The 27,042-nt window shown below is 38.0% G+C and overlaps 1 protein-coding gene and 1 long non-coding RNA gene across 16 annotated transcripts in view; one reads left to right on the forward strand and one right to left on the reverse strand.

Annotated features, from left to right (window-relative positions):
- Positions 1 to 27,042, reverse strand: part of EPC1 (enhancer of polycomb homolog 1) — a 105,046-nt gene that overhangs the window by 51,398 nt on the left and 26,606 nt on the right. For 3 of the 15 annotated variants that reach the window (XM_042991347.1, XM_042991340.1, XM_042991353.1), the window contains exon 1: positions 17,083 to 17,526. The exons of 1 other annotated variant lie outside the window; for it this stretch is intronic. In XM_042991347.1, the coding sequence (XP_042847281.1) occupies positions 17,083 to 17,235 (153 nt within the window). In that variant the 5' untranslated portion in view covers positions 17,236 to 17,526. 11 more of the 15 variants (XM_042991350.1, XM_042991342.1, XM_042991349.1 and 8 more) reach the window with 8 other exon arrangements.
- LOC122240260 lies at positions 16,935 to 24,727 on the forward strand. Its single transcript, XR_006219727.1, has 3 exons — positions 16,935 to 17,003; positions 18,161 to 18,212; positions 23,875 to 24,727. It is a non-coding gene; the product is annotated as an uncharacterized LOC122240260 (long non-coding RNA).

Raw genomic sequence — 27,042 nt, forward strand, 5'->3', positions numbered from 1 at the left:
AGAAATAAAGGGGCATTACAGTAATTTAACTGGTTTCCTGCCAGTGATACAAATTATTAGGAATCCTTGAGAAATAAGAGTTCTACATATGAACAAGAACCAAGGTTCAACTGAGAAATTTTATACGAAAATACCCAGTCCTAAAAAATACAAAGACCAGGGGGAAACGTTAATCCTCTCAAACATTTCTTTACTCTATCCCATCTTCAAAAACAAAACAAAACAAAACAAAACAAAACAAAAAAACCAAGATGTTGTTTCATTATTACAAAAGTTAGAAATTTCTCAAGTGTATTTTACTAAATCACAACACAAAAGTTCAGACAAAAAAAATAAACAGAGTTCAATAAATGTTTTTAGATAGTGCATGGAAAAACTCAAAAACAAAATAATGTATTTTTGTGGAGTGGATTCTACATTTACTGATATGCAAAATGAACAAAACAAACTGTTCTTATTTTATTGGTACTGCACTGCAAAGGAAAAATTAACCAAGGGAAAAGCATTCATACAGAATTCTCATATACAGTGTCAAGATGTCACTATGGTAGAGGAAAAGGAAACTTGCAAATAAAGTGGTATTTACAACCAAAATCTTGGTTTTCAAAAACTCTTTCACATCAAAGAAAAGGTATTTTAATATAAACACTTTAGAGTAAAATAACTGATTTTGATCTTGCATGATTTTTACTTTATTTACTTCAAATGGAGCAAAAAAGATGACTTTTCAGGACTTAACATTAGAAGTTGGTTTGCGAGGTTTTACTAGACTTTTTTTTTTTAAGCAGGCTTCATACCCAGTCCAGAGAGCCCAGCGTAGGGCTTGAATTCATGACCCTGAGATCAAGAGTCCAGTGCTTAACTGACTGAGCCACCCAGGCTCCCCTTATTATATTCCGAGTGATAAACTACCCAAAGTAAAAATAGGTATGTATTCCTGATCTTTACAACAGGGACTTAAAAAGACTGCCTCAGATTATAGTTTATTTATCATATGAATTATGAACCCTTTGAAGGAAAAGACATGTCTACAGACCCCATAATATTTATCATTACACTTTGTAAGTATCTTTACAACAGGGACTTAAAAAGACTGCCTCAGATTATAGTTTATTTATCATATGAAATATGAACCCTTTGAAGGAAAAGACATGTCTACAGACCCCATAATATTTATCATTACACTTTGTAAGTATAAGCTTACTCATATTTGATAAATCTACACAATATAAAATAAGTACTTTTAGCACAGTGTCTCACAAAATGTATTTTTAGAAAGGTCATGACATTTTTTCTGGCTTAAAATTTTGGCATAATCATTAGAATGTCTCATGTTCTTCCTAATCTTACAAAAACACGTAAAAATTATAGCTTAAATCCTACTTTATTAGTTTCACTCCAAAAGCTCACAGGCATTTAAAACAGGTATCTGATTACCATTTTAGATAACAAAAAAATCATGAAGTACCTAGATTTTCTCAGAATCATTTAATCATTAATTAAAGAAACATTGGTGCCAGAACAATATTAAGTGGTTAAGATATAACACTATTTCTGCTTTCAAAGGGCTTTTAGAGACTAGGAAATAATCACATAAACGAGTTTATTTTCTACAAGTTCAGGTTATATATGACAGGGCTTGGGAAGGTATGTCAATAAAGGCTTCATAAAAGTTGACAGCAAACCGGAGTTTGTTGAGTGACCCTGTGGAAAGAAAGAAAAGGCTTTTGGGGTAAAAGGGGATAGTGTAAGGAAAGGCAGAGGTGAGCAATTAAAAGAATATTAAGTGCAATAAGTAGTTCAGTTTATTGAGCAGAGGGCTTGCGGTAGCATACAGCAGGAATGACGGTGTCTCAATCACCTCCAAGATTAAGTTACAAAAGACTGCAGCTTCTGTCTTAGGCACTCTCTTAGTTGAGCACACTGTTTCTTTCTATTGGATCATTTGCTTGGGGAAAGCCAGCTGTCTGGTTGTGAGGAGGACAAATAGGTAGTAAATGAAGAGTCCCGTGTGATGAGGAACAGAAACCTCTAGCCAACATAAGTGAGCCTGGAAGCACATTTTCCACTTGAGGTGACTGCAACCCTGAACAGCTTTCTGCAGATACGGAGCCACAATCACCCAGTAAACCAACTCCCAGATTCCTGATCCTGAGAAAAGGTAGGTCAGATTGTTTTAAGCTGCTAGGGTTTGGATAAGTAGTGATGCAGCAAGGGATAACTAACACATATATTGGTACCGAGAGTCCTCATGGTGTAACAAAAACCTAAAATGCTGGAATGGCTTTGGAACTAGACCATGGCCTCTAAGGACAGTATTAGTGAAGAAACTGTTAATAAAAGCTTCATGGCATTTTATAAGGCTGCAATGAGGGCAGAAAAGTGAGGTAGATGTTACAGGAAGGGTATCCCTGTTAGGAAGGGTACAGAAAGTTCAAGAACACTGTTGTTACCTTTAGTTATGTGAAAAGTAGAAAATGTTACCTAATAACCTGGGTGATTTAGCTAAGGAGATTTTTAAACCAGAGAGTTGAAAAGTGCTGCCTTGTTTTTTGGCTTTATATGGTAAAAAAAAAAAAAAAAAAAAAAAGGCAAAGACAAAGACAAAGACAAAGACAAAAACAAACTAAATGAAGAACTGTTAAAGAAGAGCCGGGACTTGAGTGAGGGTTTTGAAAATGTGCAATTTCTCCAGGATGCAAACAACACTAAAATTTAGAAATGGTCTCTGAGCCAATATCAAATCCAGGGCAACAATGGAAAAAACGTGGTCTAAAACTAAGCTGAGGGAGTGAGTATAAAATCTTTTGTTAAAACCTCAGAAAGATCAAAGACTGTGCCAGACAAAAGGCCTAGTAAAGAGAACAACTCTCTTCAGATTCTCTCAAACAATAAGGCTTTTAGGAAGCTTAAGGGTGTGGTATCTCAGCAGCAGCTCACGGTAGTAAAAGGCTTCTCTTAAATATATTCACGGTGTGGCATTTAACTAATGAAATAGACCCCATAAAGTACATAGAAGACCTACAAGTTTTTTTTTTTTTTTTAAAGAATTACATATTCTGAAACACTGCCAGCTTGAACTAATGAGACAAGAAACAATATAAAATGAAAAAAGGTCTTCAGAATCCTAAAATGTTGGCAGGAAGAAAGCTAAGAAAACTCAATAACAAACATGTTCTACCTTTCATGAAAAAGAAAGGGTGCGCAGAGGGCAGAACCAAATGCCCAAAAGACAAAGTTGAGAGCCTTGGGTGAATTATACTCATGAACTGACATTCAACCAAGGAACTATCATAATTTGTGTGACTGGATTTCAGATATGCTTTGGACCAGGAACCAACCGTCTTGTGTCTACTACTGTCTACCCTCTGCCTCCTGCTCTGAATGGGAATGGTTTAAAGGATTTTCCTAAGCCTTACCCTGTACTGCATACTGGGTATGTGAGGGAGGGGGTGGATACTCCCCTTTAGCTTAACACGCTGAGAGAAATTTGAGTAGCTGTACAGGTATCTGAAACCAATTTGGATGGGATTCTGGATTATGAGCTGATACTATAATGGGATGAGACCTGTAGCAGCTTTGAAAGGGAGAGCATTTATTCTGCATGTGGCTACTGTGGTAGTCAGCTTCCAATGGTCCCCATCTCCTGGCATTCACAACCTTGTGCAGTTCCTCCTACATTTACCTGCCTTGGTTTGTGTGACCATATATGTAACTTCCAAAGTCAGTCATAAAAGACTACTATTCTGGTCTTTTGTGCTCTCTTACTTGTGCTCTTTTTCTTTTGGATCACTATCTTTGGGGTAAGCCTGCTGCTATACCATTAGGACAATGAGGCAGCAATGGAGAAGTTCATGAGGCCTCCAGTCAGCAAGGAATTGAAGCTTGCTAACAACTATGTGAGGGAGTGTGGAAGTGAAATTCTCCAGAGTCAGTCAAACCTTTAGAAGACTGCAGCCCTAACCAAGAGCTTTACTGGGACCTTATGAAAGACCCTCGGCCAGGATTGTTCAGAAAAGCTGCTCCTAGATTCCTAGCCCTCAAGAACTGTGTAAGATATTAAGTATTTACTGCTCTATGCTGCTAAGTTTGGGAGTGATTTATTGTGCAGCAATTAATAACTAATACAGAATGTAAGCAGGGAAGAGACTGAAAATAGAGGTAAGTCAGATCATCAGAACCCAATAAACTCCACTGAAGAGTTGTTGCATTCTACTCTATCAGAAAAAGGAACAATTTAAAGATTTTAGATATCAAAGCAACAGCCATATTCAAATTTTAGAGAGTATGCTGACAATTTTGAGGGGGTTATAAATTTGAAAACCATAGTGAGACCAATTAAGAAGCAATTATAAACCTTTCAGAATAAGGCAGACTAATCGTTTTAAGGAATTCTTAGATTGAAAAGCGTAGGTTTACGTGAAGGAGCAGCCTTAAAAACTGAAGATCATTAAAGTGTACAGAACCTGTAAAAAAGTGCAGAAATCTTTTTTTTTTCAGCTGATGAATTCTTCAAAACATATTGTATACATCTTAGCATCCACTGGGAAACCAAGCCTGTATTTAAGGAGAGAAAACAATCCATTTGGTCGATATACTTGTCTACTTAAGGCCATGTTCTTTGACACCTTGCTTAGTATCTCACATTCTACCATGAATACAACTATATGTGTATCAAAATTAGTACTATCAAAACACTCTATAACAAAAAATCACTTGTTATATAATGGAAATTTGCTGAAAATTTTAAAACCAACCTAAAAAACACATTTCTATCCTTCAAGGATTAAAAATGAAACTAAAACAGTAAACTAAAAAGATCTGTGCAGTTACTGCATAATAAGGCACCATGCTAAAAACTTTACACAAGATCTCAATTATACCAGACTTGGGGGTAAGTAGGACAACCAGAACTTGAAATAAAACCTAACTCCACTGCTCATGTTTTGAGCCCAGTAGAGTAGCTATTTTCAATCCTATCAGATCCAATGCTCCTTCTTTTCAAATTCCTTCACCATTCTGCTTTACACATTTTTCAAATCAATCCAAGAACCTACTGCAAAACAAAGTAGAAATAAAAGGAAAGTAATTTACAATCAAATATGTATTTCAACATGTAAATGCTTGGGGTATGTACCTAGGAAGACAAAATGAAGCAATCACAGATGCTACATGTCTACAAAGAATCACTGTGAATGTGACAGTTAAAAAAAAACAGAGTTTATGCTTTAGGTCTGTTGATTCAAATACTACAAATGATGTTGATGAAGTTATTTCCAAAATGGTAACAACTCACTACAAAAGTTCTAAACAAAACACAGTATAATATTCTCTTATTTTATATACTAGTAGCAATCTTAGAAATGTTAGTATATATAAAAACTGTACAAAAACACTTTACATTTAGGTCCTAGACTCAGAAAATTTACAAGTGGATATTTCACCTACTAGGATGTTCTGTGGGATAGTCAAAAGTCCCACGGGCAATTCTTTGCGTTGCAGGACTACTCTTTGCATGATGGAACTCACACTGTTCCTGACCCCAAGACCATCTCCCCAAAATTGTGACAATCAAAAGCATTTCCACAATTTTCCAGAATATCCTGAAGATGAGAGAATAGTATAGTCCCGGTGGAGAACCATGCAGAGAAAGGAGAGTTCTCAGATACTCAATAACAACCTCAAATATCCACTTACTGGATCCTGAAACAAGCATACTGTACCCAAATCCTTTATTGTAAAGATATTTACAGGCATACCTCATTTTATTGAGCTTCACAGGTAGTGTGTTTTTTTATAAATTGAAGGTTTGTGGCAACTCTGCACAGAGCAAGTGTATAGGCCTCATTTTTTCAACTGCATGTGCTTACTACTATCTTTGTGTCACAGTTTGGTAATTCTCACAATATTTCAAAAATTTTTTCATTATTATATTTGTTATGGTGATCTGTGATCAATGATTATGACTCAATGAAAGCTCAAATGATAGTTAACGTTTTTTAGCAATAAGGTATTTTTTAATTAAGGTATGTACTTTTTTTTGACATCTTATTACACACTTAATAGACTCCAGTATAGTGTAAACCTAACTTTAAATGCACTGGGAAACCAAAAAATTCATTTGATTCGCCTTGTTCCAGTATTCACGCTATGCAAGACCTGGAACTGAACCCACAGTATCTTTGAGGTATGCCTGTATATAACTGCAGCAGGAGTGATAGATATTCCTTGGAGTTCCTCAAGCAGCCAGTTTCTACCTAGTGGGGATGCACATCCTTCAGGCTATCACACCATATGTAGCTGCAGGAATGGCTCATATAGATCAGAGTATCTACTAGGAAGGTATCCTGAACCGTTTGTGCATCTGAAGTTGGCTGGATAAACCTCTTTGCCAACAGAGTCCAAAACTTAATAGCATTTCCCTGGCTCTTATCATCACTATGACCTCAACATCACCTAATGTGATCCAATCTTCCACACTTCCTTGCTTTCCCAAACTCTTCCACTCAGTTATCTAGAATAGAGATATCCTCTTCATAAAATTCTCAAATTTCTTTCATTGTTCCCTCAACTTCTTGCCCTGACTGAAGCCTGGCAGTGTCTTCCTGAAATAGTGCTCCCTATAGCCCTTTTAAGAAGCAGCTATTTATTTTCCCATGTCCAACTTACTGAGAGGTGGGTTAAGTATTCATCCTCCTTGCTTTCCACCACCAATCCCATACCATTTCTTTGTTCTCCTTTCAAAAATCATAACCCCCTCAGAAATTCAGAACATCATTCTCCCCAAAGCTGTCATACACACTCTCTTGGTCGAGTCACAGAGCTTCCAGTCTTGTTCTCAACTACTACTAACTACACTTCTGCCATCATGACCTTCTCACCCACATTGATCTTTTTCTGTGTTCCACCTTAGCCACCATTCCTGTGACTATATTCTAGCTCTTGCCTTCACTAGTAACTGTGCCACCTCTGACATCCAAAATCAAGCGTCTCACTTTTTAACCACCACCCTCATGATTTAGTTTCACCTATTCCAGCAGTTGCCTCCCACAAAGCCTTTTATGCCAATGACTCCTACCACTTCTCCACTATTCATCAGCTTCTTGATATCTCCTTTCCCTGCTCACCCAGTTTAGATTCCATGGTCTATCATGACAATCTACCTCACTAATCTTCTCATCCCTCTCTTCTTCCTTTGTACTTGTTGGGCAAACATTAACCCCCCAAAACCCCTATCATATACCTACTTGGTGCTTGAACTCAATTTTAATGCTTGCATTCAACTGCTGAAGTGAGCTGACAGGTCTCACTTTAAATGATCACAAATATTGAGCCCTCAGCTCATCCATCAATCATACCACATTTCTCTAGTAAGTCAGCTTTCCCACACATACCTTCATCTGTCTTAAGGTCCCACCCCCCCTCACTCTGAGGTGATGACCTCACCTCATACTTCACAGAGAAAATAGAATCATAGAATAAATCACCTCATTCTCCCACTGTCAATTCTAACAACTGAACTTTTTTTCTCACATCTGCCTTTTTTCTTACTTTTAAAGAGGAAGAAGTATTTCTGCTCTAATTAGCGACCAACCCCCTCTATGAAATTGATCCAGGAGAGACAGTTTTAAGGAAATAGTTTTTAGGAACAAAGTCCCCAGTGGAAGAGGGGATAGGATTATTTTATCCTTTTTAACAACATCATTCCAACTATTACACTAAGTCTACTATTTATAATGACTCTTTTAACATTTTGGTCTACTAATTCTGTTACCTGGGTTACTTCTGTGTCTTCCGTATTTTTTCCTTAGTCGTTAGTTGTATGTTCCAGCTTCTTTGCATACCTGGTAATTTTTTTATTGGATGCTAAACACTAAGTTTTATGTTGTAGGATCTTTTAGTATTCTTTTGAATATTTTTCAGCATTATTCTGGGACACAGTTAAGTTACCTGTAATTAGTCTGATCCTTTTGAGAATAGTGTTTAATCTTTGTTAGGCTGTATCCTGAACAGTCTTTAGAGCTAATTTGGCCCTAAAACTAAGGAAGTAACTCTTCTGAGAAATCTTACCTGATGCTCCATGTTATTAGGATGTCTTTCCACTCTGGCTAGTGAGAACACAACACATTCCTAGTCCTGTGTGAGCTCCCAGGACTGTCCCTCCTACTTCTTTACAGTTGCTTTTGCCTCAGCCTTCAAAGTTTCCTCAGACAGGCTCAGATCAGTTTTCAGGCACCCTCAAGGGAATCTCTGGAGCTCTCTGTGCGTGTCTGATACCCTGACCTGAAGCCACTTAAGCTTCCCCAAACTCTGAATTTTCTCTCTTCCAACTCAAAGAGGCTGTCAGTCAGGGTCTATTTGGGATCTCCTCTACATATGCTCGAAGCCTGGAAACTAGGTGGGTAGAGATGGGGAAACTGAGGACTAGCTTTGCTTCCCTCATTTATGTCCTACCTTCCCTTTGTGTCTGCTGAAACTCTGTAACTCATTTTTATTATTTTTTAAATTAATTACATTTACACCCAACGTAACTCATTTTTAAAAGAAATCATTTGTTGATCTCCCAGCCTACTTCAGCCACTGTCCTGTTTTTTCTGTTGCTTTTCATAGCAGAACTATTGCAAAGCATCGTCTACAATTGCCATGATTCTTTTATCTCTCATTATTTCTTCTATCCTCACCGGGCTTTCCTTCCTACTTACTCCACCAAAATAGGCCAATGGCACACATCTAATCAAATTAAACAATCACTTTCCCCTACTCATCTTCTCAGTGGACACAGTTAACCCATTTCCTTTCTTGAAACACTTTGATAATTTTCTTCCTACTTCTTTAATAGCTCCTCCTTTAGCTGAGCCACAAGGCACAGCTTTAAAAGCCATCTCCCAAAGACTTGCCAATTTATAGCACCAACCCATGACTTTAAAATATTACATACACTTCCAGTGCAGACTGTTCTAATTCACTACACTCTTACATATCCAGTTAAATATGGACAAGAGGCACTTCAAACACATCCATTCTTTCTGTATCCTCCCTTCTCTGTCCCTATTTCAGTAAGTGGCCTAATCACCTACCATCCAGGTGCTCAAGGTAAAAATCAAGAGTTAATCCTTGATTCTTTCTCTCCATCTAATACATTCAGATCCACCAGCAACTTCTGCTGGTTCTACCTTCAAAATATACCTCAAATCCATCCATTTCTCTTTATCTCCACTACCACCACCCTAGTTAAAGTCACCAACTCTCATTCTTGCTCAATATGCCTCATTCTCCCATATGATAGCAAGAATAATCTTGAAAAACATGACTTCAGATCATGGCACTCCTTTGCCTGAAATTCTCTAATGGCTTACTTCATTTCTGAACAATCCAAACTCCTTGTAGTAGCCTATAATACCTTACCAGATATAGACTCCTGACTATCGTTGGGTCCTCAGTCTCAGAGGACCTTTTTTCATTTTGCCCTGGTCATATTTGCCTTCTATTCCTACCTCATATTCTCTGCATCTGTGGGTCTCTCTGCCTGGAATGTTCTTCACCCAGATTTTCAAAGGGTTGGCTCGTTCCCACCATTCCAGGTTCAGATCCAACGTTCCTTGACCATCTATGCCAAGAAAACTCTATCTTCCTCCTTCCATCTGAAATTAACTTGTTCCACTGTTAAGAGTGGAACATAAGAGTTATAGTTTTTACTGTCATTTGCCTTTTTTGTGTTTCCCCATTACAGAATTCATTCAATGAAGCAAATATTGAACACTTACTACATGCCAGGCACTCTTTTGGGTGCTGAAAACACATCAGTGAAATAAAGCAAGACAAAAATTCCTGCCCTAATACAGCCTATATTCTAGAATGTAAGATCCATGAAAAAAGGAACCCTGTTTGTTCAGTGTTGTAACCATGGGAACTATAACAATCCTTGCCTCAAAGCAAATGCACAAGTATTTGCCACAAAAGTGATTGAAAATGGGCTAATCTACATTTTCTCAGTCTGTGTACAACATACCTCATCTCAAATATCTCCACCTATCTATTAGAATAATGATCAAATTCTTGTTTCAGGCTTCAAAACAGCCATATTTATATTGTTTCTCTTTAGACTCTTACAGGTGAAACACAAATTCTGTTTCCCTTTAGACTCTTACAGGTGAAACACAAATTTGCAACCACAACTACACAATTCTGGCTCTAATTTCAAATTCTCATAACAATAAAAGCTTTGTGACTACAGCACCCGTTTATGTTCTTTAAATCCTTTAGAACTTGTGAGTCTTTCTGGACTAAACTGGAACCAATTATCCCTGCACCCAGACTACCTTTATTTCCATGTAAATTATGTTTATATAATATGCAAATGAAATTATTAACTAATTCAAGATGGAATGACTATTCTGTAAACACATAAAATACTTCTGGAAACAGACCATAATATACTCACAACAGGAAATTACTATAGCCTTACTTCACTTTGCAGTTAAGAAAACCTGGGTGAGTGGAAGCAGGTGTGCATACACTCAACTGTCGGAAGCTGCACGAGGCCTTGAGTCTAAAATTGGTTTTCCTGGGGCGCCTGGGCAGCTTGGTTAAGTGGCTGACTTCGGCTCAGGTCATGATGTCATGGTTCGTTGGTTCGAGCCCTGCGTCGGGCTCTGTGCTGACAGCTCAGAGCCTGGAGCCTAGAGCCTGGAGCCTGTTTCAGATTCTGTGTCTTCTCTCTCTCTCTCTCTCTCTCTCTCTCAAAGATAAATATTTTTAAAAATATAAAAATAAAATTGTCTTTCTCAAATTATTACCCAAATTTAAAGACACACTTTTTGCAACTACATACAACGCTACAAGGACAAAGAACATATCTAACACATTCATATTGGATAATCCCAAATACAAGGGATTGTGTAAATGTAAGTAAGCCACAAAAGCCAAAATACATTTTCTCAGAGAATATACAACTGCTACTTGTGGTTCTAAAATACTGAAAATAATTCATCCCAATATATAAAAAAAATTGAAACTATTAAATCATTGATGGGATGTTTTAAATCTCACATTATCTTTACCCCTGGATTCACTCTAAGGCCATGTCATTTCAGCCAGAACTCTATACTGAAGTGAATTCAACCAAAATCTGCTTTAATAATCTGTTACAAAATTCAGCAAACTTGTCACCATGCATTAACAGAAGCTGACCGAAACCTTTCAAAGAACTGATTACATCCCCATTCATCAAAGCTACAACTCAAATAATGGGTCATAATAGATTTAACTACATGTTTTTGTTTTTCATCTACCTACTACACTGGGGTTGGTGGATGAAATTCACTTCATATATATTTAAAGGTATAAAGTTGGGTCTCCACTATGTTTAAAACACTCAATAACTCAAAATCGTTTCCTATAATCGCAGGCTTTAAGTTACATAAACTTGATCAAGACCTGCCAAAATTTACAAATGTGTTGCAGACGACAAAGCTTCAAGCAACTCATTGAAAGTAGTTCTAGCAACTTATGTAAAATATTTGAATCATTTCTCATCGATTTCCCAATAAATTGATATATTCTTACAAAAAATTTACAAAACACTAACGTAAATCATACTTTGAGGGTTCAAAAATTTACTTTAAAAAGTAAAAGACATACTCTACTCCTGTCTTTGTATTTCATATTTTCATACCACTTTGCACTTAGAAACTCACAACTCATTTCACTCCCAAATTACAATATAAAATTCTCTTTTCCTTGCTGGTTATCTTAAGAAGCAGAATTACAAACTATGTCTTCATCCCATGGTATTACTGTTACTTTTAAAATGCTATCTTTTGGGGGTGCCTGGGTGGCTCAGTTGGTTAAGCCAACTGAGATCTTGGCTCAGGTCATGATCTCATGGTCAGTAGATAGGAGCCCTGCATCAGGCTCTGCGCAGGGCAATGTCAAGCCTGCTAGAAATTCTCTCTGCCCCTCTCCTGCTCAAGAGCATGAGCATGCACATGTGCTCTCTATCAAATAAATACACATTTAAATGCTAGCTTTTGCTTTAAAACTGCTGTTTTAACCAACCGCTGGTAAGAAATACCCTTAACTTTTTAGGAAAACTGAATCATATATATTAGATTCCAAATCTTTCTATCTCATCTGTTTTTACTACCGTGATGTAGTAGTATGCAAAATATAAAACTAAAACCTAGTTTTTAGGACTGTTGGTTTAATACTTAATCTACCCACAAATTCATGAACCTGTGAGTACAGATTATTCCTCGTTTACAAAATTTAGCTACCTTACATTTAGACAGTATTTTTAATTAAGTACTGTTGATTAAAAGAAAGAAATGGTAGTTCAGCACAAACTCCATTACAGATCACAAAGCCTCTACAAAACATGATAGATATGTAAGCCTGTCAGTTTTCATTACCATTGTTTTATAAGAAAATGAACTCTAAGTTCAAATGGTATTAATCCAAAATTTTAAATATCAAATAGTACACCAAAACAAGAGCTCTTTAGGCACCTAGGAACCATAGTTTTCAAGAGGTTCCTTTTGCAGTTAAAAGTAGTCTCTTCCTTAAGCCAATTAAGAAAGAAAGGGGGGGGGGTGGAAAAGAGTCGTCTCTTCCTGAGTTGCCTATAGCTAAGGATAGAATTATCCTTCTAATAAGTCTATAGAATTGTCATACTAATAAAACCAAAATGACTTCACTTGAAATTTCTAGGAGAGTTAGTAGCCCTTAATCTTGAGCTTTCTGCTCCAATTTGTTACCAATGCTTTGAGAAACTGATGGACAAATATGAACTTTTCTCCTAGAAAAATATACCATCACAAAATTTTATATGCATATCGTGGGAATTCACTACTTCCAGAATAATTTCCATGCAGTCCTTACAACTTAGAAATTTCTCAAAAATATCTTGTGGGGGGGACCTGATTGGCTCAGGCAGTAGAGCATGTGGGTCTTGATCTTAGGGTCATGAGTTCAAGCCCCACGCTGGCCATATAGCTTACCTAAAAAAATAAATTAAAAAAATATCTTCAGGTAGAAATTGGAAACTAAATTTTACTATTGCTTCTCAATTATCTTTGATTTTAAATAGACTAGTTATTGGCTACTTAATGCAAAAAAAAAATTCTCGAGTCCTTTCTAATTCAAACTATTTGTAAAAATTAAACTTTGCTTCTACTGTAACTGAGATTTCACATATTTTTCTTCACTTCCAAGAAAGAAGGAAGAAATCTAATTTTACAGCTCCAAATAAAAGGACTAAAAAAATCTTAGTTCATAAAATTTTAAAGGGAAAAAAAAGATTTTTGGTTTATTTCAAAAAATGAGAAAACATTTAAATTGATCATTTAAAGTAGAAAAACTAGACTTTTATCAATTTTTGAAAATGTAACATTTATTTTTCCTCATTTCAGAGATATCCCTAATTAAAAACAAACAAAAAACCCGTCCACTTTATAACTAGTCCTTAACTTGGATCTAATAACATTATATACAGGACCTAATAATGGATGGTAGTTCTAAGAGGAGAGAAAGGCAGGTGTATGAGACCATTTTGTCCAGATAGAACCCAATTAAAACAAGGTGCTGGATTATAATGGCTAGACCCTATTTCTAACAGTCTCAAAGGTAGCTGTGTAGGGTAGTATCAATTACATCACCTATTCTACCCAAATCAGACTAGGTAATAGGAGTAGAAAGGTTAACTCTCCACTCATAATAGAGCCACAACACCCTGGACATCCCAATGAAAAAGTTACACTATAGGAACCAGGTAGTTCCAATTTATTAATTATCACTTTAAAACCAATGTTTTCAGAATGTCTTTCCTAGCAGAATTATACTTTAATGTAAAGCTCCAATTCTAACCAACATAAATCAATTTTATTAAAAACACACCAATAGTACTAAAATCTTGCAAAGTTATCCCTTCAATTAAAAGAGAAGCCGTGGCACTAGACTTAGTATTTCAACATTCCTAACTTCAAAGTTAAGATCTCAAATTTAAGATTATAATCTTAACAAAAATGTTAAAATATTATAATGGTGCAAACATCTGCCCTCTCAACTTATCCAAATTTTTCTTTTTTAAACCCAAAGGGACTCATTTATCTCATTTTAGAACTGACAGTCTATTGACTTCCTATTTGAAAATTACTTCTGTAATTCATCAACTCCAAGACTTCATCAAATGTTGTTTTTTGACTTAGCAAGCTACAATGTATGACAGTGTACCAATTCAAACATTTAATCCCTAAACATCTAAGACTCAGTCAAGTTCTTCAATTTATTACAATTTTTGGAGTTTTCAATCCAACTACACTAATAAATAACAACTAAATTCTAAAATTGAGTAAAGCCATGGGGGTGGGGGGGAGAATTTCTGCTTAAAGTTGTTTCTTAAAAATTAAGAGGCATGCCTAATTGTGTTCAGCTTATATTATTAAAATTGGTTAAATAGGAGTACATTAGTAAGTTTTATTTTCTCAGTGGCAAGACCTAGAATTTGTCTGTCCTTCACCACAGAAACAAAATATGGTAACAATTACCAGACAGTTCACATGACAATACTGCAGATACATTTTGATCATGAAATGCTTTCTTAATCAGGGGGTATATACAAAACTGTCATTTAAATCTGCCCCATCTTTCATGATCAACATACCATTATACTTTTTTTAGCTAGACCCTCAATGTCCAAGGCAAAAGTTTGTTTTAACCATTCACCTTTACAAGTACATCATGCTTCAACAAATTATCAAAATATTTTTGTTTTTCTAAAGTTAACTCAGAATTCAATTATTTCTATGTTTAGCCTACATTTTCAATATTGTGTAGCATGCTATTTTCAATATTGTGACTTATATGGCCTACTACTACTGACAACATGAACCAGGACTGTACAGCAGCAATTTACTTGGTAGTGCTTACATCCTTTTATTAAATTCAGTATCTATTCTTGATGTCTATGCTTCACTGATCATAGTTTTGGCTGGATGTAAATTGAAACAAATTCTAAACAGATGATGGAAAAAGGTAGCTTAAAGGGAAATAAAAATCCCTCACGTTCCTCAGAGAGACTGCACATGTTACTAATGATATCCATTGCACTATAAGATGTCAAAATTATTTCCGTGAACAAAATTATCTATAAAATTTAACAAACATTGATACTTTAGTTGAGTTCAGCTCGGAGTTCAGGTTGTAGCTCGAGACTGTCCAAAATACTCAGAAGCAAGACTTAACTAAATGTCTAACATGTACTGTAGTGCTACCTTGCTTTTATAAAGCATCTCCCCACCTTCCCTGGCTGCAAAACAAGAACTACAAATTAAATTCCAAGGCACTATAACACCAACACCCCAACTTGAAAGTATGATCTGTAAAACTTAGAAACAAAAATAAAACCAAAAGACAAGATTCTGCAGTCACAAGCACTTTAATTTTTAAAAACAAATCACTTATTAAAAAATAAATGGCACCAATCTACTCTAAAGTTGACACAAGTAAAATAGAGAGGTTCTGTCTGATAAGTGCTGAAAGTCAGTGCTACACCAGACAATCTCAACTACTACATGCACTTATCACTTAGCTTATCTGTAAAGTTAGATTTAAAACACTACTCTCAAAAATAACATTCAACTGTCAGAACTATTTTACTTTAAAAGGTTAAATAACCCAAACAATTTGAAGAGCTTTATTTTCAAAATCAACATTACAGAGCATAATTTCTACATTTAAAATTCGTACAGTACCAAATAGAAGTATTACAGTACAATTTTCCACAACAAAATTGTAGCACACAAATCTTGCGACTCCTTGATTTCCTTGAACTGTCAATACACTGCACCCTGTTTAAATGGCTGTACCTGAAAACCAAAGTATGCAATTCCTTAGGATTAGAAGTCATCAAGTTATACTGTCAAGAATCTGGGGGAAATGAGAGGAAGATTCTATTATCCCTGTCTCAACCCAGTTTCCACAACAAGGTAAAGCCATAGCTATGATAAAATGTCTATTTGCTGTAAATAGTTAAATACTGAAACCCACCCGATATAAAACATCTGAATGTGAAGATTTCTGTAAAATGAATTCACTTAACTGTAGTTCGGTTATCGATAAGTAAGGACCCTCTTTCGAAATCTAGATCTATAACATCTTCTTAAATTGGGTCTTTTCTTCCCCTATGTTGAGAAACCAGAAAGAAGGCAGACTTACACTTAAAAAAAAAAAAAAAAAAAAGCTATTAATAAAGTTACAGGCTTTAGAAAAGCTACGTACTCCAAAATAAGTCTGCAACATAGTCTCAAAGATCAAAGAAAAAGTCAGGGATAGATAGTAGTTTATTACCCTTCGACTAATTAGAATTGGGGAGGAATGAATGCAAAAGTCCCAAAGATACAGAAAATGAACCTTATCTTCTATAAAAGTCATCCGAGCAAACACGCAGTACTCTCAACACTCTGTTGCAGGGGGTAAAAGGACTACAAGCCTCACAGACCTGCTGTCAACATTACATGCCCCAGTGAGGCTCCGCGTGGGGGCCGCACAGAGCCCAGCCACCTTTCCAGGCCATCGGGAAGCGAAATTCCCCCACTGTGCACGGAACCTGCGCTCCCCAGCGCCCGCAGCGCGCGAAGGCCGAGGTGGCCCTAGAACGCCACCCAGCGGCCTGCCGGGAGGGCTGCAGGCGGGTCCTCCGCGGCTCCCGGCTCGCCGCACCCCCACCGCCACCCAAGCCCGTTCCCCTCTCCGGATGCACAAGGCCCAACCCAAGAACTAAGACCACAAAATGGCTGCCGGCAGCTTCGTCACGTGACCCCTTTGTGCCTTTCGGGCTCCCGAACTCCGCGGGACCCGGGTACAAGTGGCCGGGGTCGGCGGGTGGCCTTAGAGGAGGCCCCGCCGGGCCGCGGCGGCCGGGGGTCGAGGCCGGGGGAGGCGGGGTAAAGGCCCGGCCGGCGACTGAGGGTCGGCGGCGAAGAGAAGATGGCGGCCATTTTGTGTGGGTATGCTGCTCCGCCGCCGCCGCAGGCAGCAGAGGGAGCGGGGCCTGGCGCTGGGTCGGACAGGGGAGTTAACACGTACCGACTCCTCTTCCTTCTCCATTCCGGTGGGCATCTGCGGCACGGCCCGGTTTATCGAGGCGTATTCGTGCAGGTCGGGCAGATCCTCACAGCGGAAAACCGGCAGCGGCTTCGAGGCGTCTAGCGCCCGCGCCCGAAACGACAGTTTACTCATCTCAGGCGCAGCAGATACCTCTCCGCTCTGGGGAAACGGCCCCGGCCAGCGGGATCATGGAGAACCGGGGGTTCGGTCCCCACTCGCCTACCGCTGCCGGGGACTTGAGGGGCGGAGCGCAGAGCCCGCCGTCCGGGCACTAACACCAGCCGGGAGGGTGGGAGGCTGTGCCGCTCCGCTCCTCTCTCGCTCGCTCTCTTCAATACGCCATGGCCAACATGGCGGACATTAAAACTCCACTGTGCGCTCTTCAGCCAACCCCAGCCATTCCCCACACTGCATCGCGCAGCGGCGCGGGCACGCGGGGGGGGGGGGGAGCGCGGGCTCGAGGCCGGGCGCCGGCACGGAGCGCGCGTCCCGCCAACCCCCGGCGCCCGCCGGCCTCGCTGCTCGCGGCCCCCACCCTCCGCAGGCCCGGAGGCGGACGGGCGGGACGGGGCAGACTGGGCGCTCGGACGCCGGGAGCCGACGCCTCGATCCTCCTGTTCCTTCCTATAGCGCACACGCTCACTTTCTCACGCTCGCTCCCTCCCCGCGCCGTTTTCTGACAGGCAAAGGTGCAGGCAAACTACCCAGCCGCAAGCCGGCTTAGCGAAAGGCAACGGCGGGAGAATTGCGGGGTGGTGCTATTACTCGGGGGTGGGCGGGCTCGGCACCTGTCACCCCCGCCAGCGGCCAGCGCAAGGGGCGGGGGCGACTCTGGGGGGCCAAAGCCGCCCTCGGTGGGGGTTAGGAGGGGCGCTCCAGACGGCGCTGCGCACCGATGGCAAATTCAGTGGGTGAATGCATGTCTTAGTTATCGCGGCTTTTTAGGTCTTTAAAACAAAAATACAAACGAAATTAGGGGCAAAATAATACTTTGGGTGAACTTTTACCAGCGATTATTTTTGCATCTAATGAAATTCTGGATTATAATATTTGACAGGCTCCGCAGCAAATCTTTGGTCAGTTCCCATCCACTGAACTCAGTATAAACGGTACGCATCCTTCTCCGCTCCAAAATAGGTCTTTTTTTAATCTTGCATTTTATGTACCCATATTCACACTTTTATTGTAATTGAAGCAAAAGGAGTTCTTATCGGGCACTATGACCTTAAGGGAAAAAAAAATTTTTTAAACGACCTACTTCAGGATTGCACAGCCAATTCATTATATGTAGCTCATGATTTTGTTTGCACTGAAGGAAAAAGCTGCTTCTATAACATAGTCATGGGTTCACACTTATCATTTGTTCTCTGAAAAACTTTATAAGATTGAATCATATAAAGCCTGTAGTGCTCCTGCCAAATCAAAACAGAAAAAAAGGGGAAGAACTGATATATTAATTTTTGGTTTATATTATACATGAAAAACTAGGTATCCAGAGAGCTCTTTCCGGTGGCATATTAAACAAAAACCAGAAAGACTGTTAGGGTGGGTTTAGCAGGTTTGGCAGCAAAATTTCAAAAGTTCACTGAGATAGAAAAATGTTTTATAAGTCTGCTTTTCTCCCTGGGGGCTACACAGTAAAAATAATCACAATTCTTAAATACTGGGTTGGACGGGAACTGTTAACTTGCTTAAGGCACATAGGAAACTGCTATCTTCCAGGCTGGTTTAGCTACACTCTACCAGGTGGGGAGAAGAAAAGGAACACACAGACTCCAGTTCTCAAAAATTACCCTAAAATTCTCATACTGACAACTTACCTCTGGGAGGCAGAGGGACTTTCATCCACATTTTCTATACTAATACTGTGCATTTATTCAATGAGCAAACATTTATGAGCCCTCGTGGCCTTCTAAGTATGCTGCTGATGACTTATCACTGGCAGAGCTCAGAGCTCGAGCAGAAGGACCTGTAGATGAAAACTGCCACACCTGAAGTAAGTGTTATAATGAAAGCACAGGCTATTGTGGGAACAGGCAGGAGTGGCACCCAATCCATAGGCAGTGCTCTAATGAAAGCATTCAGGGAAGGTTTTTTTGGGGGAGATGATATCTGAGTCAAAATTGTGTAGGATAAGTATGAGTTAACCTTGCCAAAAAAAACAAACAAACAAAAAAAATGAGAAGTATGTTAGGCAAGAGAAGCAGCATGTGCAAAGAATTAGCCACGAGAGCCCGTATCACATTCTGGGAGCCTCAAGAATTGCCAACCACACTGTGAAATAGACACCTATTTAGCCAAGTTTAAGAGTTCTGGTTCAATATTAGTCTAGTAGTCCTCTGCAACCTACAATATTAGATTTCTAAAAATCCCACAAGTAGAATTCCATTGATTTTATAGAAGACTTCATAGCACAAAGTCTTTACAGACTTTATAGAACAAAATAGGATCTTAAGTTATGAATGAACCACCACGGAAACAAATATATATATTTTTAAACTTCATGAAAATAACAGCTTATGGATAACATTTTCTACATCCCTTATGGATACTGTACAAATCGGTTCCTTGTTCTCTAGAAATTCTAGAATCATCCTCCATGGCAGGTTCAGAGATATGCTTACAAATTAAGCTTGCCTTTTTGCAGATAATATGCCTGCTAAGTGACATTTTCTTTTTGCAGCGACTCTCCATCCAGCTCAATGACCTGGATTTCTGACTCCCAGGTCCTACTGGGTTCTCAAGGACCCAAAGACCGGAGTCTCAAGCTTCATACTCAATTCAGTTCCCTCTCTCCTAAGGGCCAGGAGTGCAGAAATAAAGGTTCAGGCTTAAATGCAGGGAATACAAGTAAGATTCTGATAAGGGGATACCCAGTAAACCAAATGACGAGTATTAGGCAGTATGGTGAAGTGCATTGCTATGGGAGTTCAGAAGGAAAAGTCAGTTTCACCTGGGCTGATCAGACATCATGGAGAAGATAGCATGTGATTTGGTTCTGAAAGATGACTAATATTCCAGCTGGTAATGGCAATGAACTGGTAGAAGAAAAGGTATTCATGGGAGAAAGCAACTGTATGAACAAAACAGTGAGAGAAGGCAACTGCCAGGTGTGTGAAGGTGAGGTTTATTTGGCCAGAGTTCAGTAGAAGACTCCAAAAACAAACCAGGTGTGTGGTAAAAGTGGTAAGCTCTTGGGTTGAGGGAGTAGGAGTAGGAAGTAAAGAGATAGAAGTTTTAATGGTAATAATAATTACTCATATCATCATGCTAAAATGTGCTTCATTTCAGTTTACACCAAATACAGAAATTCTGCTGAAAACACAACCAAGAATGTGTGAAATGCAACTGCTCTAACACTGCAGTTTGCTATATATAATAAACCTGAAGTATGGTTCTAAATTTTAGTTCATGTCTAATATGTGCCCAAGTCTTATTATTTATTCTTTGAAACTGTATCTAGGATTTGTCTCCTTATTTCCATTCCCATTGCCTTAACCATGGTGCCAGCTCTCATCACTTCCCAACTGGAAAGTGGGAATTCATAATTATATTCATTCATTCCTTCAAGAAACCGTTATTAACCACCTACCTAACAGGAAGCTGCAGGTACTCTCTTAGTGGCTAGTGGTAACTAATAGTGGCTGGTAGAGGTTCCTGGGTATATGAAGGACAAACTGCCCTTCAGGGCTTCATAGTTCATGCCACCCAACCAGTGTGCCTAAATCCCCATTCCGTGGGTATCCTCCCTTCCCCAAGTTACTTATTTATATCTTCTCTTTATTTTGCCCATTAGATAAAGCCAAAAAAAATTTTATTTTTGGTATAGTTGTTAAGGCCTCATAACTTTGCCTAACTCTGTCCAACATCGTTTCTCATTATTGCCTAAGACAAGCTCTTCACTCTGGCTGGTATGTCTCATAACCATCTTTAGAAATCAGCATGTCTTTCCTGCCTCCAGATTTTTATTCATTCCTTTTTCTCAGTTCTCCCTGACTGACAGTGTATTTCTAGCTAACGAAATGCGAAATACGACCTCACAGGAATGTTTTGAAGATTCAATAAAACATTCCATGTAAATATTTAGAATGGTCTCTAGCCCACAGTAAACATTCAGTAATTATAAACTATTGTTATTATCCCTCAAAATCCAAATCAAATATCATGCCCTCCACGAAATTGTGACTACTTAATCTCTCTGGGTTCTAATTTCCTAATATGAAGAATGAGTGAGTGGTTATGTGAATTCAAAATAATTCTTCTTAAGTCTGCACCATTCTTTCTCATCTCTGAACTCCCATTACACTTCCAATCAGTAAGAATAATACCTACCATTTACTATGTGCCAGGCAATGCGGAAGTACATTTTAAATGTATTATCTCATTTAATTTTCATGAGAGTCCTATGAGATCTGTCCTGTTATAAAGGTTGCAGAAACTGCCTTTGGTCACAAAGCTGGTGATGGGCAACGCTGAGATTGAAATCCCTAGTGTCTGATTCCAGAGTGAAGCCCCCATATCCAGGTTATAAAGTGAAGCATGGAGTGAACTACAAGTCAGAAAAAAGAGATGTTGAATGTAGCCTTCCCTTTCAAGAGGCTTGGCAATGAAGGGAGGAGAGGCAGAGACAAAAGGGTAGCTATTTGGGTCACAGATTGTGTTGTTTTTGAAAGTGGGAGAGATGTGGGCATGTTTGTACACTGAAAACAAAGAATCGTATAAATTGATTAATGTTAGAACTGTCTTCTGAGGCAGGAAGGAAAGAGGGCAAGAATGGATGGTGATGCAAAGAAGTTACACTCTCTTTGATTAAACAAGAAGATTTAAAAAACCATGATGCCAGTTTTGCTAGCAGGAGTCTAGATTCTTCATTCCTTCAAGCATTCAACAAATATTGATTGGATGTTTACTAAGAACTAGGTAAAGCAGTTTGTGCTGCAGAACAATGATCTGCATGACCCCTATAGCCTCATAGAGTTAATAATAAAGTGAGATATTGCTTTTACATTTAACTGAGAAAAAGCGAAATTAATTTCTTTAAAATGTGTGAATGCATAATAATGATCTCAACATGAGAAAATGATATAGGGCTATAAGGGAGCGTTGTGCAAAGGCACTAAATTTTCACTTAAAGTTATTTTTCCTAACTTTCTGCTTCTTATTTTCATGATAAGCTATATAAAGCAATGGCATCAAATAATTCTTCCAACATAACATTTAGGAAAATAAAAACTGGAAATGCTTTCATGATGTGTTTTTCCCCCTCAAGGAAATATTGGAAAGTAAATATTGCAATTGTTTTGTAATGTATTTAATAGGGTGTCAAAGAAATAATATCTGAACTGATTCTTCTACAGAGTTGATTTATACATGGAATTCTGTATGGAATATTTAAGATCTATATTTGATAAAATATTCAGAATATATCCAGAAATAATCTATCTCTACCTTAAAAGAATAAAGGGAAAATATTAATCTTAGCAAACTGTAGCAGGATGGACTCAAAGTTATTTCAGTTTACCTTTATCTCCAATACAAATTTTAACTGGAAAAAAAGAAAAGAAAAGAAAAAGAAACACAACTCAAATTGGGCCTGAGAATGAATTAGAATATTTTTAAAAATTCGCAAAATGGTGCCAGCAGTATTGAAATTTAAAAATTAAAAAAATAATACATCTTGTTGTGAAATATAAAATCCTAAATTTGTAGAAAATCTATTATGAACCCAGCAAGGATTTTGCCAAAATGGTCTAAATTTTCTCTGGAAAGAAAAAAGGTGATTAGGTAAGTTTAACCATTTTGAGGACTGGGCTTCCTTAATTCCCAGGTCCCACACATGATCTGAGCTTTTCTTCCCCAGTCCTAGTAGGCAGTTGATGAGACTTCTGTGGCATTATTTTAGCGAGGATAACACTAGACTACTGGATGCAGTTGGATGCATAAGTGGGAGTTATAAACAGGAAATCATTTGAAACTTGAATAACAATTTAGTACTTTAGAGGAATGTCACACATTCCAACAATTAATTTGCCAGAAGAATAAAAGTCCGCCTTAGAAAACAAGGAAATTGAAGAACTAAAACATATATATCATATTTGGTAGTATTTATCTAAACTGAATTTTGTTAAATTAGTGTTAACTCATTTAATGCAGTGAGTGGAACTCACTGACAGACTACTGTGTACAGCCCACGTGTTAGTCCAAGGTTGTAAGGAGCAAAGACATAAAAATGAGCAAGTTAGGAGAGAAGAGAGGAGCGGGCTGGGAGAGGAGGAGGAAAAGGGAGGGAGGGAAAGGGAATGTAGTAACCTTTTAGGTGTCTTACAGTCTGAGCACATAAAACATACTATAGTTGAGCTTTAGTTTTACTAAGCAACATAAACAAATCAGTATGGTATAAATGGTACATAGGGTGAAGAAATGAAACTTGGAGAAAAGAGAAAAACTGTTCATGAAGTAGAAATTCATATTGGAAGGTTTATATCAAATTTATTAGTGGGTGGTAAACAAAAACCAAAAAAGATTGAGAAGAGGGCTTTCAAGAGAGAGAGACTTTTTGAGTTGCTATTATTGCTTTTATGACTCAAGGCAGGAAATCATTCTCCTTTTGAAACGTGGGGCACAGAATTATCTTCTCTATCATCTAATAAGTTAGTATTAGTGAAATTAAAGTTTTACTTTCACTGTATTCTTTATGATACGTTGAGCAACTGTTGTGCCGATTAGTTAGATAAATACTCTAAATCCAGTTTCTCCTCTCTTCCGGAGTAGGGAAGGGAAAGTGACGATTTCAACCGCAAGGACTGAGATTATAGGTGTGAAGAATGATTCATGGAGTAGGAGAAGGGCATGGAGAACAGAGCCGGAGAGATACCAACATCGAGGAGACAGCAAAGGGACAAGAGCCAGGAAAAGAACAGAGAAGGAGAGACAAGAGGCTGGGAGAAGCACAGAGAGAAGCTGGGTGAGGTAAATGTTTCAAGGAGGACCAAAAAGATTAATGAGGAAGACCAAAAAGAATGAGGCCGTCACTGGAGATCATAGCCAGCAAGATTTCTATAGGACACTGTGGGCGGAAAATACACTCTGGTGAGTTGAGATGTGAACTGGAGGAGTCATAGGCTGAGTGGTGCCTGAAGCATGTTAATTAATCATTTACCAGGCAAGCCAAAGCCAAGTAAAATTTTGAAGTGATTTCCCAATACTTTTTCTGTGATAGTTTTCTTGTTACTTGCCCACAGGAGTGAGAGCACCTCAAGGCCAAAAATCAGCTTAGCTTCAGGACAGAGCCAGGGACACAGCGTGGCTAACATCATCAGCACCTCCCACATTAGACATTAAAAGAGAATACATTCCATTATTTCACAAGTCTTTACAAAATCCTAGTTACAGGAGGAAGTAAAACTTATCTTCCATCTTTAAAGTTGCAGAAACTAGTAAACAAAAAACCAACCCAATTTGCTTAAATGAGTAACTAATAAGGACATAAGTCATATCCAGATCTTAAGATTTCTTCTGAATTAAGTTTCCCAAACACTAGACTCATAAGCCAAAAATTAAACACAGGTACACTGTGGTAGCACATATGTAGCACCTGGGTGGCTCAGTTAACTGTCCGACTCTTGATTTCAGCTCAGGTCATGATCTGGTGGTTCATGAGTTTGAGCCCTGCATTGGGCTCTGCACTGACAGCCTACAGTCTGCTTGGGATTCTCTCTCTCTCCTTCTCTCTCTGTGCACCCCCATCAAAATAAATAAACATTAAAAAAAAAAGCAGTAAGTTAGAAAAATACTATTATATATATTTTTAAAAAATGTATAGGCTCATAAGGCAAAGGATCAGGACAACTGCAGAAAAGAAATCTTTTACAAATGCTTATTACAGTATTTTCCAAATTTATCTGACCATGCAACCCCTTACTATGTACTATCAATTATTACCTTTAGTTCTATAAACACACACTTTGGGAAATTCTAATCTAGGTAATTCAAGGAAATAAAAGGTTTTTTTCTGATCAAGTTATTCCTTTAATTACTTGAGAAGTCTGACATGTGAACTTTGAAAAAAGCGTAACGATCTTATAAATGTAAAGTATTATCCTTATTATCAGTTAAGATTTTTATCCTGCTAAAACCAGTGTAAAATAAGACATTTAAGTATAAAAATGAACAGAATTCTGACACAGAATTTAGCAGATTGCTATACTTTGACAATGTATTGGGTATTTAATACCAAATAAACCAAAATATTTAGCTATGTTTCTGCCTAAAACTTTCTCTATTAAAAAGAACATGGTGAACCACTTCGATTCAGAGATTTCTATTCTAACTTAAAACTCTTGGAGCTGCAGTTTCTCCATCAGTGAAATAGTAATCAACAGAATCTGCCATGTAGGTTGATACATTGATTCAATAGAATCATTAATGCAAAGAGTTTATCAGGAACCTGACACAAAAGTAATGCTCAATAAACATGAGCGATTTTTAAAGGACATTTTAATTCTATTTTATCCCATAGGTCATTTTATTTTTCAGAGCTTTTTTTTTCTATATATACAGTATAAAATACTGTATATATAGTATACATATACATACATGTATTGTATGTATATATACATATATGTATACATATATATACATACATGTATATATATACATATACAACATGAATTGTAAAGACTTTCAAAATTCTTACCTAAGGACACAAAACCAAGCTAAAAAAGTCCTCACATGAAACCAAAGTCCAACAAGATACACACACACACACACACACACACACACACAACTAATTTAGATAAAACATTACATTCATCTAGATTTTTTTTTGTTTTGGGGTGCCAGGATGGCTCAGTCCGTAAAGCGTCAGACTTTGGCTCAGGTCATGATATCACCGCTTGTGACTTCCAGCCCCACGTTGGGCTCTGCGCTGAGAGCTCAGAGCCTGGAGCCTGCTTCGGATTCTGTGTCCCTCTCTTGCTCTGCCCCTCCCCCACTTGTGCTTTGTCTCTGTCTCTGTCTCTCTCTTTCAAGAATAAATAAAACATCAAAAAAAATTAGATTTTTTTGGTTTTGTTTCCCTTTAGTAACTTTGTATCATTCCTAGGTTTAAATCTACAAGGAGCTCTGGTGCACCTTTCCCCCCCATTGACAAATGACTCATTGAACTCAGTGACTACTCAATCTCCAAATCTGGTCAAGCAAGCTCCCCAAGGGGTCAGAGCCTCTCCGTACAAGCTGCTACTGTTTCCCTTAGGCTGAGTGCTTTGTGTAAAAACAGTCAAAGGATAAGTAACATTTTGGACTCCGAGTAGCAACATGGTACAGTAAGTCAGTCGAGGCATCACGTGCTAAAAGGAATACTGGCATCCATGTTTAAAGCTCTGGATGCTAATCTAATACCTACCAGTTCCCAGCAGTATGATCCCATAGAAATGATTTAGTTTCTAAGCCTTAAGTATCTCATATACTTAGTTTAAAGAATACTTGTTTTCCTCTCTTTTAGGCCAGTATGAAGAACAAATGAGGTAATGTAGTGAAAAATTTTTGACAGCTACAAAGTACTAAACAAATATTAAGGAAGAATTTATTATTTCAATTTCACTGTAGTGGTTAGGAAGGGCATACACATACCCTTGCCCCAAAATAGCATATTGGAACAGAAAATCTATGACCTGTCCAAATCATGCAGTTGATCACAGAAGATTGTTGGCAGACTGAGGGGGCTTTGGACATTTCCTTAAATGGAAAATCTTGAACACAATACCAAATTCACCCATTTCATTTATTTTTCAATAATCTTTTTTTGCCCCTTAAAACCTATCGTAAGTTTGAATTATTCTAAGAAATGTATCTATATTCTAATTCTTACAATTATAAATTTTTATAATTTTAATATATTTTTCTCAAAAATTCCTCTTTCTCATCATCACTCCATTTAGA

Source organism: Panthera tigris, chromosome B4 (genome assembly GCF_018350195.1).
Source record: "Panthera tigris isolate Pti1 chromosome B4, P.tigris_Pti1_mat1.1, whole genome shotgun sequence".
Taxonomy (NCBI): domain Eukaryota; kingdom Metazoa; phylum Chordata; class Mammalia; order Carnivora; family Felidae; genus Panthera; species Panthera tigris.